We start from the raw sequence: 18,824 nt of genomic DNA on the forward strand, positions 1-18,824 counted from the left end.
CTTTAAACTGTGCTTACAGTCATTGCATTGTAGGATCAATGAGATCTATGCAATGTGCCAATCCAAATGCAAGAAATTGTATGAACAGAACTTCCCCTTAATGTAAAGTAAAGGCACACGTACATGTTTTCATGCAAACATTAGGAGTACCTAGTAATTACCAACGAGCAGCACCATGTAACCACAGTCACTCACTTCTCCCACTCTGTATCCACTCAGCCCTATATACTATATAGAATGACTGTCTATGTAATAAATAAAGGTGTTATAAATAGGGATGAATGGATAAGTATTATGTTTCGGACACATACTTTGGTATGTAGATCGTTGATCTCTGCAGCACATCCCGGATAAAATGCACACAGCTTGACAAGAAAGAGTTCATTGTTTGGTATCATCCTGAGGAGATCGGCAGCCAGATCCCTGTGTTATGTGGAGTAAGACATTCGTTTAGCAGCACTACTTGACACTAAAATGAAAGTTGTACGAACAGAGATATGTGTCTCTCAGAAAACATATAGGGACCGAAGTCCAGGCCTTCTCATCCAACATCAGTGTCTGACCTCACAAACGCTCTACTGGATGAACGGGTAAAAATTCCCACAGAAACTCTCCAAAATCTTATGGAAAGCCTCCCCAGAAGAGTGGAAGCTGTTATAGCTGCAACGGTGGGACCAACTACATATTAATACACATATATATATACACACATATCCATATATAAGGCTACAACATTCTGTACGTCTGGCATTAGCCGTATACAGAGTAATGTAAGAATCAGCACAAAGTGAGCCCCATATTTATTTAACTACATTTTAATGGAAGATGTCCTCATTCAGGTGGTCTGACAATGTTCTGAGTCAAACAGGACACAGTTATCATGAGAGCAGTGCTGTTGTGACATACAATGTAATGATATAGTTACAGTAAATTGGCTGTCGGTAGTCTGTGTAACAATAAACACCTAATAACGCTACCTTCCATATATATATAAAAAAAAACACAACAAATGTTGTATCGTTAATTTATAACTGACACACACACACACAAGTATCTTTTTACCTGTATCCTAGGGATGGGAAGCTAAGGGAAAGACATCACAATTCCAAAAATTACACTTTTTACAAACACAAAACAAATTAAAACTATCCATATAATTATATTGCAGAAAAAAATGTTTTTGTAAAGCTTAGACTCCAAATGTTACAACTATCTGATGCTGGCATTGTCACCATTTTTTGGAAGAACAAACTATTCATTTATATTCATTATCCTTCTTTATTGTAAGAAATCTGGACACATTTTGGTACCATGATTTCAGTGCAAAAGTGCAGAGTGCCAGATCTGGGGTATAAGGCATATCAGAGGGCATATGGCATATGGGGGGTATAAGGCATAACTGGGGGGCATATTTGGATGGGCAGAGTGGCATATCTGGGGGTATAAGGCATATCTGGGGGGCAGATTGGCCTATCAGGGGTATAAGGCATATCAGAGGGCAAAGTGGCATATCAGGGGGTTATAACGCATATCTAGGGGGTGGAGTGGCAAGCTTGGGCTAAAATGTGCATAACTGGGGGGGGCAGGATGGGAAATAAAAACAAGAAATGCATTTTGATCAAAGTTTTTTTTATTCTGGTGTTTGTTTTTAACATCCTGTTTGTTCATTAAATTATTTTAAATACACGAAAAATTTACATTTATTTTTTTATCCGATTAATCGAAAAAAGAATCGGCCAACTAATTGATTATGAAAATAATTGTTAGTTGCAGCCCTAAACGTTTGGATTCAAAACAGAAGATGCAGTGTGCTTGATAGTGTGTATCTCTGTAAGTCAGTAACGTATGTTTGGATGTTCGTAGCATCACCGAGTGCTAAAGCCAATATGCTGCTGATATGCATAGTGAAGAATCATTGAAAACGTGACTGCACTGTATGATGAAACTCGTTTTAAGCTAGTGTATGTGTGAAATACTCACCATGTGGTAACAGTCATGCATTTCCTCGCCAGTAGTTCTAACGCATATTGTGTTGCTTGTGCCGCACTCTCCCCAATCACTGTGCCCACACACACAGCCAATTCCAGCTCATTGCCACGGATTAGGTTAGCCATGGCAAGCTTGCTCAAAAGGACATAACATAAAATGAACGTTACAGTTGATTATTAAACATGCCGTGTCATCAATCCATTGCACAGAAGACGTTCATGGACAACAGCATAAATTACAGCGCATGGGGTTTTAGCTACAATTCCATAAAAAAGATTGTAAAATAATAAAAATAAATACAAGTACAGGGACACATTTTATTTACAATAGAAAGCACTGGTTAAAATGTCTAATGTTGAAGAATTACCTCAATATTATCGACAGCCAAATGACAGCACGCCGAGAGCACGGCCCGTCCATCCTGAAAATACCATTCTGCCAACTGTGTGCTGACTGAGTGGAGAAGTCTGAGCGTAAAAAGGACAACAGAGCCTTTAATGTGTTACGGTGCTTTAAAGACACACGTGGACAGAATATCTGGGTATATGTTACTCAAGCAAAGAAAGATCTGCAACGACGGATTTAATTTCGGGGCGGATCGTAATTAACTATTCTTTAGTAATCATGCTGTCCTCTCACACTATAGCTAGTAAATGAAAAATAAATGTAATGGTGTACAGCGCTAAATAAACACCAACGTGATAAAAAAAATGAAATAAGTTAATAAAAGGCAAACCTTACAGATCCCGACCAACAGAAGGGTAAAAATAATGAAAGCGACTTATCCTTTACAAGGGGCCAGACACTCAATATTTAAATACATTGAAAAAACTCCTAATAATGGATCATACAAAGAAGAAAACCAAATATAAAAACTGTACGGCGCTAAGTATAAAATACTTAAAACAAATATGCAGGTACTCAATATTTTGATTTGATTTGTTTTAGCAAAATATTGAGTACCTGCATATTTGTTTTAATTATTTTTTTATTTAGCGCGTTCCATTTTTATATTTAATAAATGAGTTCTAGAACCAAATTCATCCACTTTACTTACTCATTATGATCTTCTACGTTATTTCCATCTGTCGTGGATGCCACCGGTACTGAAACATGACCAGACTGGATATTTCCTTCACAAGCTGACTAAAGGCCAAAACAAATAAAACATATTAATCTGCAAATAAAGATTTTTATGACGTGTCATGAAACCAAAGTATACGACAACACATTCCATGACTGTACTGCCATTATATTAAATGGAAAATCCCGATTCCAACTCTTTTTCTTTAACATTTCAGTGGTCTAGTAAGGTTGATAGTATTAGATGTGCTCAATAGTTTCATGCTAATGGCTTGTGTTCATCATAGATAATAAGTTGGTGTGAGTAGAATAAGAAATTTCTCTTATGATAAATAAGAATAAAATGGTGTTACATTTTCAATAACATGGAGATCATTGCTGGTAATACATTCCAGAAATAATCAAAGAAAAAAAAGTAGGCATGTTTTAGCTTGCCTCCAACGTTATGTTTCGGAAGATGTGTTACCAAGTGTATTTGAACTAAAATAATAACTTTTTCATATTCAATTTATAAGAGTGCATGGGTCTTTTTTATCTGTATTCATTACTTTTGGGTTTTTTTCAGCATTGCATCTCTGAACAAATCCACGTGTTATTAAAATGTGTGAACCTGCTTTCTGCCTCTATTTCTCCTGTAACAAAGCAAGATATTTAATTATTCTTTCACCTTAAGGGCTTAGCCTAAACTAATATGAGCATAGATATGGTTTATGTGAAAAGTCCTAAGTATTGATTGGCTAAACTAGAAAAATGTAGCTGTTCAAAGTCAAGACAGAACCAACTGAGTGTCTAACTCTAACTAAACTCAAAGGTCTGCACGAATGTGCCATGTGAGCAGGTTCTCTCTAATTTGTGGATTTCCAATCTCTTCGCAGTTATAAATACATTTCATTTTTAGTATTCCATATTGTATATAAAACAGACGGTCAGACACATTTACAAAATAAATCAGTAGTTTGCAGGTAATTTGCAGCTTCAGTTTTCATGCATGAAGAACAGACCACTGCATAACACATAGTTTAAATTAACTATACATTATATAGGGCCTCATACATTTGAGCTCTCAACCCTTTTAACAGCAGAAACTTGACCAAGGGAGGCCTTTTATAACCCATAGTTCGGCCAGAAAGATTACACGTTTCATCTCACCTGCAGTAACCAAAACTCTGCAATTTAGTAATATGTATTTATGATATATGTCTCATCATGACTTCAGGTGCTCTCATTTCTACTTTATTTTCAAAGATCATTATATCATCTACTGTTAAACATACAATATACCTTAAAAAATGTATAATAAATATATTTCATATTCAAACCTGTGCCACAAGTAAAGCCTCTTTAAGTTGTCCTCTGGAAGTGAAAAAATTGACAAGCTTCTTGACATCTCCGGTAGCGATGCAGTAAGGAATGACATCATCATTTTCTTCTTCAATGAGCTGACTTGCCCGCCTGCAAAAAATGGTTGAATATATCACTAATGGAAATAGAGAAGTTATTTGCTGTCATTTTCCAAGTATACACATTTTTAGGACAGCTTATTAAAAAAACCAGAAATACATTTAAAAAGTGCTCACATATTACAAGAAGCTCACACCTCTAAGGTGGCTTAGTAACAACATGGATTACCAAATGAATAATGAGACATTCTCATACATCAGGTCAGGAAACCTGCAGTGGTCCAGCTATCTATAATTCACAGCCCCTGCTGTTTAATACCTTAATGACCATGGACATATGGAATACATCACAATGAACTGGTCCTTGAGGACCAATGACATATCATCAACATCACAGGTGTGTCCCTGTGCTAACAGAGAATCCTGGAGTTATAAATGACTCCAAAGTGGATCTTTTTATGTTGTGCGTATGTTTTCTGGTCAGCTGATTTTCATTATTAATCATTCTTGCTTACCTTTGCATTAATTTTTTCCAATATTTCATAGAAACACCTGGAGCAACCGATAATGCTTTGTCCCACTATTAACAAAGAAAGAATGAACGTATGAATGAATGGATTGTATTTATACGATCTCTAAATAGCTGTATTATTTGTCACAGTTAAATGAAACAGCACTAGCATACTAACATACGAATGCATTGTAAGCCAGCAGTGTTTTTCTGCTCTAGCATAAAAGCATTAAAGATAATTTACTGTGTTACTACAAATATTCTACTGGTTACAAATGAACAGTCAGGATGACAGAAACACTTCCAAGTCATCCAAGCAAGGCTTATGCATGAATGAGAATGAAAGGCAGTTCTGGTGCAGTGTGAAATGGCAATCAAGCTTGAGAACAGGTGAGAAAAGGTTCCATTATAGTCATCTTTGAATCTTTATATATTTTCTGAAACTTAATCTGGCTTTCTTTAGTAAAGCATACCTCTCCAAGCTCCACCATTAGTTCACAGTATCTCTGTATCTGTCCCAGTCTCAGGTGGATCTCTGCGGCTTCTTTTAGCCTCTCTTCTTTGCTGGGTGCACCAATTCCACCACCAAATTTCGACATCTTTACTGTCGTTAGTTCTTGTGCTTTAGACTGACAGAAATGCAAATTTTTGTAATCTGTCCCATTATGTGTAAATGGGAGCTGCTAACACACCCCATACAAAAATCTTGATATATATATAGATTATATATATATATATATATATATATATATATATATATATACACACACACACACATATACCAATCCACAAATGTGAGGCACTCGGTAGGACAAATGATTGATCTGGACTTTTAGCAAGATCATGATAAAAGTCCAGATCGCGAACCGAAAAGACAATAATTTTTTATTTATTATAAATATTTTTTGTGGGAGTCAAGTTAGATGGTTTCTGAGATCTGTGTTAACAGTGTAAGACATATGGACCTATATGGATATATATATGTATACACAAATATTCTACTTACTGTTTTAAATCTAACCAAATGTTTCATGTGCATAATTCCTTTGCAGTAGTTTTGTGGAAGCAAACTGTCATCTTGACCTTTCAAAACAGCAATCAAGTCCCATAAATTTTTACTACCTCCAGGAGGCTAAAACAAAATAATTATAAGAAAACTTAGAATATCCAAAGAAGACCAAGAATATACAAATTCAAGGTCAAAATTACTGGTATACTGTCAATGCCACCATGAAACACCAGTCGCGAAGCATAAATAAAATACTTTAAAGGTAACTCTGGATTATTGACAAATCCAAATTTTAAACTCCATGCCTAATTTTCCTTAGAAGAGGTTCCCACCCTTTTTGTGACACCAAAATAGCCAGATTAATCCTGAAAACAGCAAGTTTTAAAAAAACATTCAAGCAGTACTCATATATACTCACCTCTACCACCTTATATTGACACCATCACATCTTTTCCTCCAATCATAATAGATGACTAACTGGCACTTACATATAAGACATCGAGGCATTACAGCAACATTGTTTCTAAACTTTTTTAATGACATGACGTGTCAGGCACGTCATAGGTCGTTAAGTGACCGTTTTTCTGTGACATGTGTGATCCGTCAATGGACGTTAAGGGGTTAAATCAAATATTTTTATTCTTTTGTATCCCATATCTTTAATTGTCCACAGCTGTGTGAGCACAACTGTTTTATAGATATTTCCAGTATATTGCTATAGTTTTACTTATACTTTACAACAATTTGTATTGTTTTTCTCTCTGGTACAACTCATACTCACAGAAAGACATTCTGAAAACCACCTTAATTTCTTTCCCCTCTGATTACCGGTCAGTTTATCCACCTCCTGTTTAATGTCACGGGAGACTTTTCCACATAGTAGGGGTGGTGCTCCAGGTTCCATTGCACGGTCTAAATCACAAGAATAAAGAATTAACAAATAGGTTTAGTCTCAGCATTTCTGAGAATGGCTACAAATGGGGTATGTGATAAACTAAGTGATCATCAAAAGGGATCATACACTCATTATGTGAAAACTACATACCAGTGTTACCAATAATTTCTTCCCATGGACGGTCTGCCAAGATATTAATTTGCAGAGGTGATATTAACGGTGTAAGTGACCAGAGTCTCACAGTGGAATCTCTAGAACAAGATGCCATTGTGAATGGTCGATTCGGGTGGCAGGTTAAACCTAGGAAGTAATATAAAAAGTAACTTAAATATTGTTGTGTAAAATACATTTTGACAGTTCTAAAGAAACCCAGGATTAAAATACTTTGCTTTTTTCTAGATAATAGTATTGTATGGACTAGAGTTGCTATGGAAATGAAATTTAAAAGAATGGGTTGAGAACCTTCTATATCAATTAGAATAATGCTCTGCAGTCTATGTCTGCCCCCAATTACCGTATTTTCCTGAGTATAAGATGACTCCCCAAAATTTGAATATTAATAATAAAAAAAAAAAAGCCTGAATATAAGACTACCCTATAACTTTACTAGTAAATGTTCACCGGATGCCAGAGAGGAGGATCCAGGTCTCTGGCAGCCAGTGAACTTCTGCGCAATGCGCGTAGACAACCTTCGCTGCTGCTCAGTACTTCCGCCGGGGGCTTCTATGGTGGAGTACCGGAAGGTCATGTCACGCTCCTCTCATAGAAGCCCCGGAAAAAGTGCCGGCACCAGCGTAGGTTATCTCCGTGCATTGTGCAGATGTCCAGCGGCTGCCGGAGAGGAGGATCCGGGTCCCCTGCAGCGCTGCAGGGAATCTGGATCTTAGTCTTGTAGTCAGACCTCTATTTGAGGTTTGAATAAAAGATAACCTCGAATATAAGACGATATGCATTTTTCAGAGCATTTGCGGTATACGGTATATGCTTACAGACTAACCTTAAGGTGACTGTTACATGTACCACACTAATTCTCAGGGACTAACACTAGACACTATAATTAATTTTGTTTGGTGTTTGGGACAGTGTCAAATACTAGAAAAACAGCCAATTCCAAAAAAATCAATTAAGTTTATTTAATATAATTATTCATAGCACTGTAAAATATCAAGAATAAAAATATTGCAGGACACTTGGTATCCACTGAAAAATTAAAGGTAACAAGAGGGCACAAACATATAAATGTTACCTAATAATAACCAGTGTATTTTCTATTTAGGTATTTAGTTTTCTATTGTAAGACTGGACAAAAACTGACATACCGTATACATCTGCCCCATGATCATAAACAGTGTCCAAACATGTTCCGTCCTTTGTATCCCAAACACGTATGGTGTAATCCCAGCTTCCTGATATTAAAAGGTAAGGGATTTCCGTATTCCACATAAGACCCCGGACTGGAGCGGTGTGCCCGCTGAGAACATTTATACAGGCATCTTGCGTATAGTCCCAGATCCGGACAGTGCTGAAAACAATACCAGAATCTAGTCAGCACAAAGAAAAATGCTAGGAATAAAAAAATAAAAATAAAATAACTAATAATAGTAAGTACGCAACCTAAATCACAACGATACCAGTTTCATCTACATTTTAGCACTTGTATTTTACAAGAGGATAATGTGACTACTTACAATGATACAACTGATATATATAACTGATATACTTAAAACAAGAAGGAAGGCAAATCCACGTGGTGGCCTCTAGACTGAAAAGGGTCTTTTCAATAATCTGCCAGTGCTTGCGAGTTAGCAAAAAAAGGGTTTTACAGCAATTCGCATTAGCATTAAATCTTGACTTCAATTGACTTAAATGTGACCCATTCAAGTCCATGGAGCCCAATGTAGTCAAAGTTCATATGCCTTCCACTGTAACACAAAATTTAACGTCCTGGCAAACAACTTGCAGATTAGTAAATCTGTTAATTGTTTTGCGAGTGTTAGGAGGCCAGGGCATTTGACTTGAGTTGAGTAAACCCTTCAGGTGACTGACCACCTGACTTCTTAGACAATAGACTCAAAATCATCTCTTCATAGAGCTTTATTACATTACTAGTCTGGGAAGAAAGTGAAAAATTGTATGTAATAAACACGAAACTGAATAAAACCCCCAAAATACTATAATGCAAACACATGTTTATAAAGTATTGTAGTTGTAGTGTCTATAAATCTTGCTTTTTAATAAACAGCCTTGTAGTAAAAGATAGTCAATTGTAGTAAATAGCACCTACCCGTCATCTGAACCACTGCAGAGGATTCCCTCTCTAAGGGGGGACCACCTCACATGAAACACCTTGGCTGTATGCCCAGTGAAAACCTTCAGAGGTTGATCAGAACTGGTTGCCAGGTAATAGACCCGGACATTTTTGTCTTCACACCCAGTTGCTATCATGTCCCTGTAAGACATAAAAGCTCGTAATCGAAGACTCAGGGCTTATGTTGTAGTTTGACATTATGAGTTTTCACTTATAAGAGAATCTAATTCTGAAGAAGAGGCTCCAAACAGTAAACTGCTGTATCCTTTCTAACCATGGAATGGAACATCTTACTCACTTGTTATTTTGACTCCAGTCACATCCAAACACAGCTGCCGGGTGTTTATATTTGTGCAGAACTTTTCCATCAATTGTTCGGATGATGCTAATACAATGGATAAATAAGTATGAATTATGTGTCATGCTTCCAAAACAGTAACATCAAGTCAATAAAAACTATGCAAACACCTCACATGTCCAAAACAGACTGTACTATAAACAAAATACAATTCTACGCTAGATGATCACACATTTTATTATGGTTTGTCCAATAAAGAAGCTTCGAACTTACCAAAATCCATCACCACTGCAAGTTGCAATACGTTTAGAATCTTTGTGACTCCAAGAGATACAGAAAATCCCACTTTTCCCATGCTTCAAAATAAAAAGGACAAATTGTCAATGGGGCAATAAGGTAATTTGTAACCAAGGTAACCAAGGTACTGTATAACATATTATACTCTTGGAGATATCTTTATCTGGTAATTAATGAATTAATCAACTGTAATTAAAACAGGGCATGGAGCTTACTTTGGCCATGAATATAGTCTACTCTATCCAGTCACATAAATTGATGGAGGGGAGCTTGGATTGGATGGCATGGTTAGGAATCCCTTTCCATTGATCTGCTCAGTAGAAATACTTGATTGGGTATCTATTTATTCACTATCAATACCACCATCACAAACCTTTTCACCACTGATTCTTATCACATCTAAATGTGAAAATGATACAATGTATTATTGTATATGGCTGATTTGGCTCAGAAAATGCAAATGGAATATTTACACCTGATGTTTTACCCGCCATTCATGATGACTTATGTGACTGGTGAATTTTCTTTAAGTTATAAATTACAGCAGAATACAAAATTCTTGGAAAATATATTTATTGTGGTCAGACACAACTTACAGCAATTAGTATTTGTAAAACTTGTGTGCCTTCTTATTCTATCGTATGACACCTTAAGTTGTTGGTTTGTAATAAATAGAGGGATAACCCATAATGCCATGTGTGATATGGTAAGAAACATTAGGGATCATGTATACAAAATAAGTCAAAATATGATAACCCAGAGTAGACTAGGCTACACTTCTGGTAAATTGACACTAATAATCGGGGAGAGCTAACAAGGGGTAGAGGGGGGAGTCGGGGACTGACCCCAGTTGCTTTCATTGGAAGAATTTGGGTAACTGTCAGCAACCGTGTGATTTTACTTGCACCAAGATGTCTACAGCAATTAGATAATTGCCCTTCATTTATAGCATCCTGTGTTCTTTCATGGGACTTTATATGCAGTCCGTTTTGGTGAAAGAGTGTTAGACAGGACCAGCAAGTACAGAGAGAATGCAGACATGCCAAATATATTATGATCCACTGTATTACTGGGTCATTAGATGTCCTTACATACTGGGTTCAATAATATAATTTACAGCCAACGAAGACCAGTTATACATGTTTGCCACAGTCTGACTGCAATATTGATTTCTTTTGACCTCCTTAACATATCACTTCTGGAAACCAACGTGGTCATGAAATCATTAATCACAGTTAATTAGTATTGGACTTACTTCATTGAAACGAGTTATCATTTTCCCTTTCTTAACATCCCAAATAAATCCCCCATTTCTGGAGGTTGCACCTGCTATGCAATTTAAATCTCCTGTTGAATACAATAGTAAAGTTGCATTAGATAAGAAGCTTTATATGGTTATAAATAATAATAAAAAATAACTAGGAGAAAACTCACCGGGTGCCCAAGAGAGAGAATAAATGACTCCTTCATTGCCTGGTGATGTGTACACAGCAGTCAGTGTATTGATATCCCAAACTTTTATTGTTCCATCAAAAGATGCAGTAGCTAATAGGTTAGGATCATCTGGCTTAAATTTACAGTCAAAGATGGTTTCGATATGACCCTAAAAAGAAAATGTGAATAAACACTGGAATACAGTTTTTAAATCATTTACCACATTGTACAGAACATACAGCATAACAGTTACTTTCCCTTTGCTCACCCGACCCTCGCGGAGGCTGGGAATAAACTGGGAAATGTGAATGAAATTTGGCTTTAAGTACTTCTATAGTGCTAATTGTGTTAATTGTTAATAAAATTGCTAATATGTATACCGTATCTGCCCGATTATAAGACAAGTTTTTTTGCTCTGAAAAATACCCCTCGTCTTATAATCGGGGTCGTCTTATAATCAGACCTCAACAAGGTCTGACTATGAGACTAAGATCCAGATCCCCGCAGCGATGCCGGGGACCTGGATCCTCATGCCCCCCCCCCACACTTACTGGTACTTCTGAGTCCCTGGTGCTTAGTCCGGGCAGCGTGTAGAGCTCTACGTGATATTTTTTTATTTATTAATTTTTTTTTATTTAAAAACAAAAGCTTGGCTCAAAGGATGACTTTCAATAGATCGCAGCGAGGTAGCTGCTCTGCTACGCACGAAACCCTGACCCAGAATCAGGTCGTCTACGAATGATTTAGCACCGGGTTCCCCACGAACGTGCGGTGCGCTACGGGAGAGAGGCGGCCCCCTTCTGTCCGCGCTCCGGACCCGAGGCGAGCGGCTCTGCCCACCGGCCTTGTGGCCGGCTATCCGGGGCCAACCGAGGCTCCGCGGCGCTGCGTACGTGATATTTTTTTACTTTACTCTGGCTGTTATTTCATTTCAATCTTTAGACATTTATACAATGTATTTTCCTAAATCAGACAGGGATAACGGTTGGATAACATTTGGACAAACTTGTTATTTAAAAATGGATTTCAAAGCAAAATCCATTGTGAGCTCTTTCACGCAGCATGGCAATACGCGGTTTGAACCAATTTTAATCAAAGGATACATACCAGATCCCTCAAAAAATCCCACTTTTTGGCTCCCATGTCGTAAAGCCCCACTCCACCATCCATAAAGCAACAGACCGCGTGACCAGGAGGCAGGGAGAAAGCTTGGTTCTGTGTCAGGGTTGGTGGAGGCACTGCCTCGCTGGTAGATGATATGTGATGGTTTTTAGTTGGCGAATGTGCTAAAAAAGCTCATTTGAAGTTGAGAAAAAAAAGAAAGCCGACAGAAAGAATATATTAACATTTCTGATAGTTATTAAAGGACAGGCTAAATGTAATCATATGTTAATTGTGAATTGTGTGAACATTGTGGGATAGGTTCATTTAAAAAAAACAACTTTATTTTTATGTGAATTAGACATTCATTATCACAGTTAAACACTAACAAATTCTCCTGTATACACTTTGGTATAATGGACTAATTGTCATTTTCTTAACATGCACATTCATACTCATGCACTTTACCAAGGAATGAAAAAGTGCACATAGTTCAGCCAATCATGAGTCTAAGGTTATGTTGTTAGGCATATTTTCATTCTGGCATATGGAAATGTCTCTAGTTTTTTATTGCTCATATTCAGACACAGATTGGGAGTTGTTAGTTATCTTATCCAGTGGGATATAGCCTCACTTTATGCGTCTAGAGTGTCCTTCTTGGAAGGATACCTCTAATGGAGATGTTTCCTTCACTTAAGGTACAAATGAAAAAAGATTTAAGATACTCCCAGTTCAATGATCATGGCTGAGTGTGTCTGCCCAATAGGTACTTGAGTTAATATTAGTGTTGTGTTATTTTTTTTTTATTTCAAAAAAATATGGTTGTTCTTTTAAAAAATCAATATCCAGGTACTCACTTTTTTTCTTTGGCGGAGAATTTAGCACGTGCAAAGCATGGAAGCCAGTCTTTTTTAGTTTAAAATTATCTATGGGAGTCGTCTTGGACACGTTCCACACACGCAGTACTCCGACCTGAGAATCTGAGCACATCACAGTCATTCAGCAGAGTAAGGCAGTGTCTCGGTTAAAATGAAAGCAAACAGGTGGTCTACAGATATTCTTTTTCTTTCTAAAACCCATGATCTCTTAGGGAAAAAAACTTTGAGTGATAAGCTATTTAAGTTTCAAAGTATTCCACAAAGGATCAGTGATCTGCATTCATAAATAAAGAAGAGTATCCAGAAAGGAAGGAACGGCTGAGGATCCGAAGCATAACATACCATCTGTGAAACATGGCGGAGGCAATGTTATGGCATATATGGCTGCCAGCGGAACTGGGTCACTATTGGAAATGAGGGGACTATGCAGTAATTCTTAACAAAAAGAAGAGTGGCTCACCCTGCCAGGCACGCTGAACAATTTAAGTATAGGGGACTCAAAGCTCACTCGTATTTCCATAAAGAATCAGCTCAGTGTGGAGATTAAGCAAGGAAAGTCACAAATAATATCATTGACAACAGCGCCATCCTCGAAGTCAGCGGATAATGGAAGTTTTTTGGAACAAAAATGCATTCGGTGGTGACCATAAGGCTTTTCAGTAGGTGTAAGGTAAAATGAAATCAGTTTCTACCAATTTCTTTAATGGGTGGGGACAAGTGTAGAAACGGTAGGGACCTGCACAGCGGTGTTTTGTGCATTCTGCAATACAGTCCCCTTTTTGTAAAACTCAGTGATTCCTACAGGCTGTAAAATGTTTCACATTGCCACGCAAGCACATTATTGCGTGTGAATGAACAGCCGTGTCATAATGCATTAACCATTTGTTTTATTGTGCATTGATCAACACAGCAGGATATGCACTGGTGCCTTACGTGCAATCTTTCAAAGCTCAATCTACAAAAAAAGCAAGCAGTGGCACTAAAATATTTTCTAAAGGCCTCCGCGCTTTTCTGGTTTTAGCACCTGCACCATACAGGCACTTTCCTGATAATTAAAACTGTGTCCCTGATGTGAGATATACTTAAGACTGCATTTATTTTGCAAAAGACAGCAGGGGTAGACAGAAAGCACACAATTCATCCAGGATAACTAATGAGCTTGTTGCTGGGAAAAGAAAAACTCGGGTACTTTCACATATACATAGAAACCAGAAAAAGAACACTTTGCTCATGCTTTGCAAGCAAATGCTCAAACCAAACACATTTAGAGTATATTTATTCTCAGTAAAGATGTTTCTTTATGCAGTGCAACCAAGCACGTCAAAGGCTTTATTTATTTGGGTTTATCAATATTTTCAGATATTATCGGCAAAAATGCTTCAACTTTAAAATTTAGTCACCAATTATTGTATAGACTAAACATGACCATAACTAATAGAAAAACAGTAGACACCTAAATTATTTACCGTACTATTAAATTCAATTGCAGATAATAAAGAACTTAGATCAGTTGATAAATACTTCAATTAATGATAATATGAGCCACATGTTAATTAAAGTTACATAACAATGCTGTAACACAATACATGTTAATTTGCTGATGTCTGATGTACTATTTGTAATAATCAATAGTACTTTCTCATTATATAATATCAGCAGGTGGGTCTTCCTGCCAAGGCACAGGAGATCATGCTTTCTACTGACATCACTGACTATGATACAAAGATGATCCAGTTATTTCTGACATATTATACACAGGATACGAACAGAGACACCGCAGACAAATGAGAATTCTTATCAGAGAAAATAAGAAGGCTAATAAAACTAAATGGTGTGACCACCAAACCTTAAAGGAATTTACATTTCTTATTTCAATTCAGAGTTGATGCCCCAGTCTCCTAAGACATCGGACATACTGGCTTGGTATGCAAAGGAGATGATTTTATTAGAACCATTAGTAGAACAAATTGGTGTCACCATTAAAATCACTTCTCTAGAAGCTTTAAGATGGACAATTCAAGAGTTAATTTGTGCAGAGTATCAGGTCTAGCTCATTAACAATGTTCTCGGATATTAATTAAACTTGATTTTCCAACTGCTTTCACTTAAAGCAACCACTTTGAAGGTGTTGTTTTCAGATTTAACATTTTACGTTTCGATTAGTCTGTTAATACTGGCTCTTAGTTCATGAGGTTTGAATGTATGTTTGTGTGATACGCTTCCTTTCCATGTTAATCTTGCTCATAAGCTCCTTATTTTCTTAAAAGAACATTTCAGCCATCATACGCACTTTAATGCATATGATAGGTTAGAGGTCCATAATCTTTCATGTGGTCTGTTTGCCCATTTCTACACCCCCAGCTAAAAGCCCTGTAGAAGATCTGTCCAAACACATATCTGTGCGTGTGATATGCTCACCTCCAGTCAGTTCCAGTGCTGGCTCAGGGAACACGGTAGGTGTTCACAACCCTGTGTGCATGTGTAGAAAGTCTTCCTACTGCTGTGTGTAGAAAGTCTTCCTACTGATGTCAACGGGAGCACTTTGCTGCCACTGAATAGTCATGGAGGAGGAGGGCAGCTGCTGCAGCAGAGCTACCACTTCTGTATCAGGTAAGTGGGTGTTTTTGTTTTGTAAGAATGCATTTTACAATACAGAAAATTGCAGAAAATTTTAATATGAATTCTTCTATAGTGAGGGTATCGGGGAAAGTAAAGTCATAACTGAATACATGGCACTGCTGATTTTCAAGTAATGCAATGGGTTAAGTAATTCCTTACCTCCTGTAATAAACATGCCTGGAGCACTTGGTACCCAAGCCAAGCACTGAACAGAAGCAGCGGCACTCGGGAAGCTGAATGTCGTGATGCAAGACAAGGATTCAGAATCTACCAGCCGGATTCCATTGTGCAAATTAGCAACTAGAAGATAATCTGTGGATAGCGGGTCCCACTCCAAAGCGGTCACTGGATCCTCCTCATCTGTTCCCTCAAGAGACTCCGGCCTCAGAACATGCTTTTGACTTTTGCATCCTTAAAAACATATAGTTACATTTGTCAGTTATTGTTATTATTTATTTAAAGTAAAGGTACAAAAATTGTAATTAAAATTGTAATTTAAAAAACCCTATTTTGGGCTGCACACTAATTCCAATGATGAACCACAGTGAAACACCCTTCTGGATTATGCAACAGAAATTGCAAGGGTTAACAGTCATGAAAATTCCAGGATCATAAAAAAGAAGAATATCGTGGCTTAACACACATAGGGGCAGCACTTTCAACATTTTAACAATACCCTGGCTAAATCTTTCTTGATTGCATGCGCTCTATGTTCTTAAATCATGCAACTCAGAGAATAATTTCATGGATTGAGAAAATAGCTCTTGCCTAAAACATAAAGATAAATTGGTCTAGATAAGCACAATTCCTTTTGATTATTTTATTTGGTCACCGGATGACTAAACTGCAACAATGAATCATTTTCACCTGACATGACCATTGGGATGGAGGTGAACTCAGTTTTGTCCGTGAAAATAAAAGGTCTAACAGAATACTGAAACAGAGTTTTTTTGTTATTTCATTTAAAAGGTCAAAAAGAATAAATTGCTACCTTAGGCTTATACCTCGAGGTCCTGTATCCATGGTTTAGCATCTGGTACCTTACACATGTGCCCTAGACACCACAATTTATTTATACTGAAAATATTTCCCATTGCAAGACATTGTGTTCTCTCCTTCATGCACGATCTTATACTCCCACACTCTTAAACTACATATTGAAGGAACAACAGGTAAAAAACAGACAGAGAATCATCGTGTGAAAGACCTGAGAACAGTGAAGAATCATAAGTCGTATGGCTGCTACTTACTCACAAACACAAATGAACTCTACTGTCTTTAACATTACATCATGACCATAGTAATCACAGACATACAATTCCATTTCAATTTATTGAAATGGAAGTGTATAATGCAGAAGTTTGAAGATAAATAATATTAAGGATATATTATAAAGCTCACTGCAATGAAAAATGCCATCTTAAACGTGTTCCATACATCCAATGGCTATTCAGTAATGAATATTTTGCTCGCTGCAACCCACACGGTTAACTACATAGTACCATATGGGCAAATTTATGCAACCAACCATACAGAACATGCACACACGTATACTACATATTGAAGGAACAACAGGCAAAGGACAGACAGAATCATCATGTGAAAGACCTGAGAACGGTAAAGAATCATAAGTTGTATGGCTGCTACTTACTCACAGACAAAAAATAACTCTATCAGACTATCTTTATTACATCATGAGTTCATGACCATAGTAATCACAGTCATTACAGCTCCATCTCAATTTATTGAAATGGAAATGTATAATGCAAAAGACATTCAAGGCATGTGTCATATAAGATATACTCTGCCTGATAATGGAGAAGGTATTCTAGGTTATTGCCTTGGTTAATAAAAAGGCCAATCAAAGTCAGATTTGTAATTAACCATGACAACCAGTATGACCCCCTCTGTCTCCAGATGTTCCAGCCCATAAGACACAAAGTATCAGCTGTTAAATTATAGCACTTACACAGACAGACAAACTAATATTGTTCTCACTTTCCCATACAAAAGATCTAAACAAACACACTAAGGCTGACAAACAGGTAGATGTTTGCACTAATTTGAGGATTTTCACTTTGAAGAAAAGTTATTTGAATAAATCCACAGAACTGACCAAATACTGTGTCCTTCTATTAAAATGTTTTCCTACGTATTCTGCCATAGAAGCTGCCCACACAAAAATTATGCAAAATGAGTTTATATTTTCATATATTATGACCCATGTTCCATGAGCGGCATGGACTAAGTTAATACATTTTCAGTTAGATTTTCTAGACAAGTAATTATCACCCTGATTCTTTCCGATTCACTTTTCTTTTGCCATTTATTGAATGAGTTGCAATTTATAATCCAAGATTATACTATATGTTCTGTTCTAGAATATTGCTTTACTGTGAAGCATCATATATTTTCACTTTTAGGACACACTAATGACCAATTTTAATGAGTTGTGGAAGTGCGTTAGCCGGTTTAATAAACCGGATAACTTCTTCTATACCAAATTGATGCAGAAATCTGCACAATCAATTAAAAATGTCCAACTTTCCTATGCTTGCAAGTAGTCCAAACTATATTTTTTTAAGCTAACATTATCTGGAAGTGAATAATCAAATTAAAGCTGACAATGAGAATTGCTTGGCACAGTCATGTTAAAAGTAAAGTATAAAAGTACAGACATAGAGCAATACTCCCAACGACAGGCAATCTGACACAGAAGGACTTTGGAATGGGTACTCTAGACATGGAGAGAAAAGTTTGCGGTTTGTCTGCATTTTATTATCGTGTCATACACCTCAAGAATAAATACATTCCTGGATAAAAATCTCCGTAGCCTACTAATATCTTATAAAAATAAGCAAACAAAAACAAAACAGGACTGCACACAATATATAGTTTTGAACGCAGAAATACTCCTTTTATTGAAATGCAAAGAAAGTATTTGTAAGATATTGTTGCTGAGGCTTTTGTTGCTTGAATGGTTATTTCTTTGTCTTTCTTTG

General features: G+C 36.9%; 1 protein-coding gene across 2 annotated transcripts in view; it reads right to left on the bottom strand.

Moving 5' to 3' along the window:
- The window catches only part of WDR17 (WD repeat domain 17), a 31,515-nt gene that overhangs the window by 4,933 nt on the left and 7,758 nt on the right, over nt 1-18,824 (bottom strand). Inside the window, exons 5-24 of one of the 2 annotated variants that reach the window (XM_053459619.1) lie at nt 15,982-16,233; nt 13,183-13,305; nt 12,332-12,510; nt 11,225-11,393; nt 11,046-11,137; nt 9,767-9,849; nt 9,494-9,580; nt 9,172-9,336; nt 8,207-8,409; nt 7,038-7,187; nt 6,774-6,904; nt 5,990-6,115; nt 5,457-5,612; nt 4,988-5,052; nt 4,392-4,524; nt 3,047-3,135; nt 2,357-2,456; nt 1,981-2,120; nt 1,063-1,083; nt 312-423 (exon numbers count right to left, since the gene is read on the bottom strand). In XM_053459619.1, coding sequence (XP_053315594.1) covers nt 312-423; nt 1,063-1,083; nt 1,981-2,120; nt 2,357-2,456; nt 3,047-3,135; nt 4,392-4,524; nt 4,988-5,052; nt 5,457-5,612; nt 5,990-6,115; nt 6,774-6,904; nt 7,038-7,187; nt 8,207-8,409; nt 9,172-9,336; nt 9,494-9,580; nt 9,767-9,849; nt 11,046-11,137; nt 11,225-11,393; nt 12,332-12,510; nt 13,183-13,305; nt 15,982-16,233 — 2,576 coding nt within the window. The remainder of the gene's footprint in view (nt 1-311; nt 424-1,062; nt 1,084-1,980; nt 2,121-2,356; nt 2,457-3,046; nt 3,136-4,391; nt 4,525-4,987; nt 5,053-5,456; nt 5,613-5,989; nt 6,116-6,773; nt 6,905-7,037; nt 7,188-8,206; nt 8,410-9,171; nt 9,337-9,493; nt 9,581-9,766; nt 9,850-11,045; nt 11,138-11,224; nt 11,394-12,331; nt 12,511-13,182; nt 13,306-15,981; nt 16,234-18,824) is intronic. The other variant, XM_053459625.1, reaches the window with a different exon arrangement.

The sequence above is a fragment of the Spea bombifrons genome, chromosome 1 (assembly GCF_027358695.1).
Source record: "Spea bombifrons isolate aSpeBom1 chromosome 1, aSpeBom1.2.pri, whole genome shotgun sequence".
In the NCBI taxonomy this organism is placed as follows: domain Eukaryota; kingdom Metazoa; phylum Chordata; class Amphibia; order Anura; family Pelobatidae; genus Spea; species Spea bombifrons.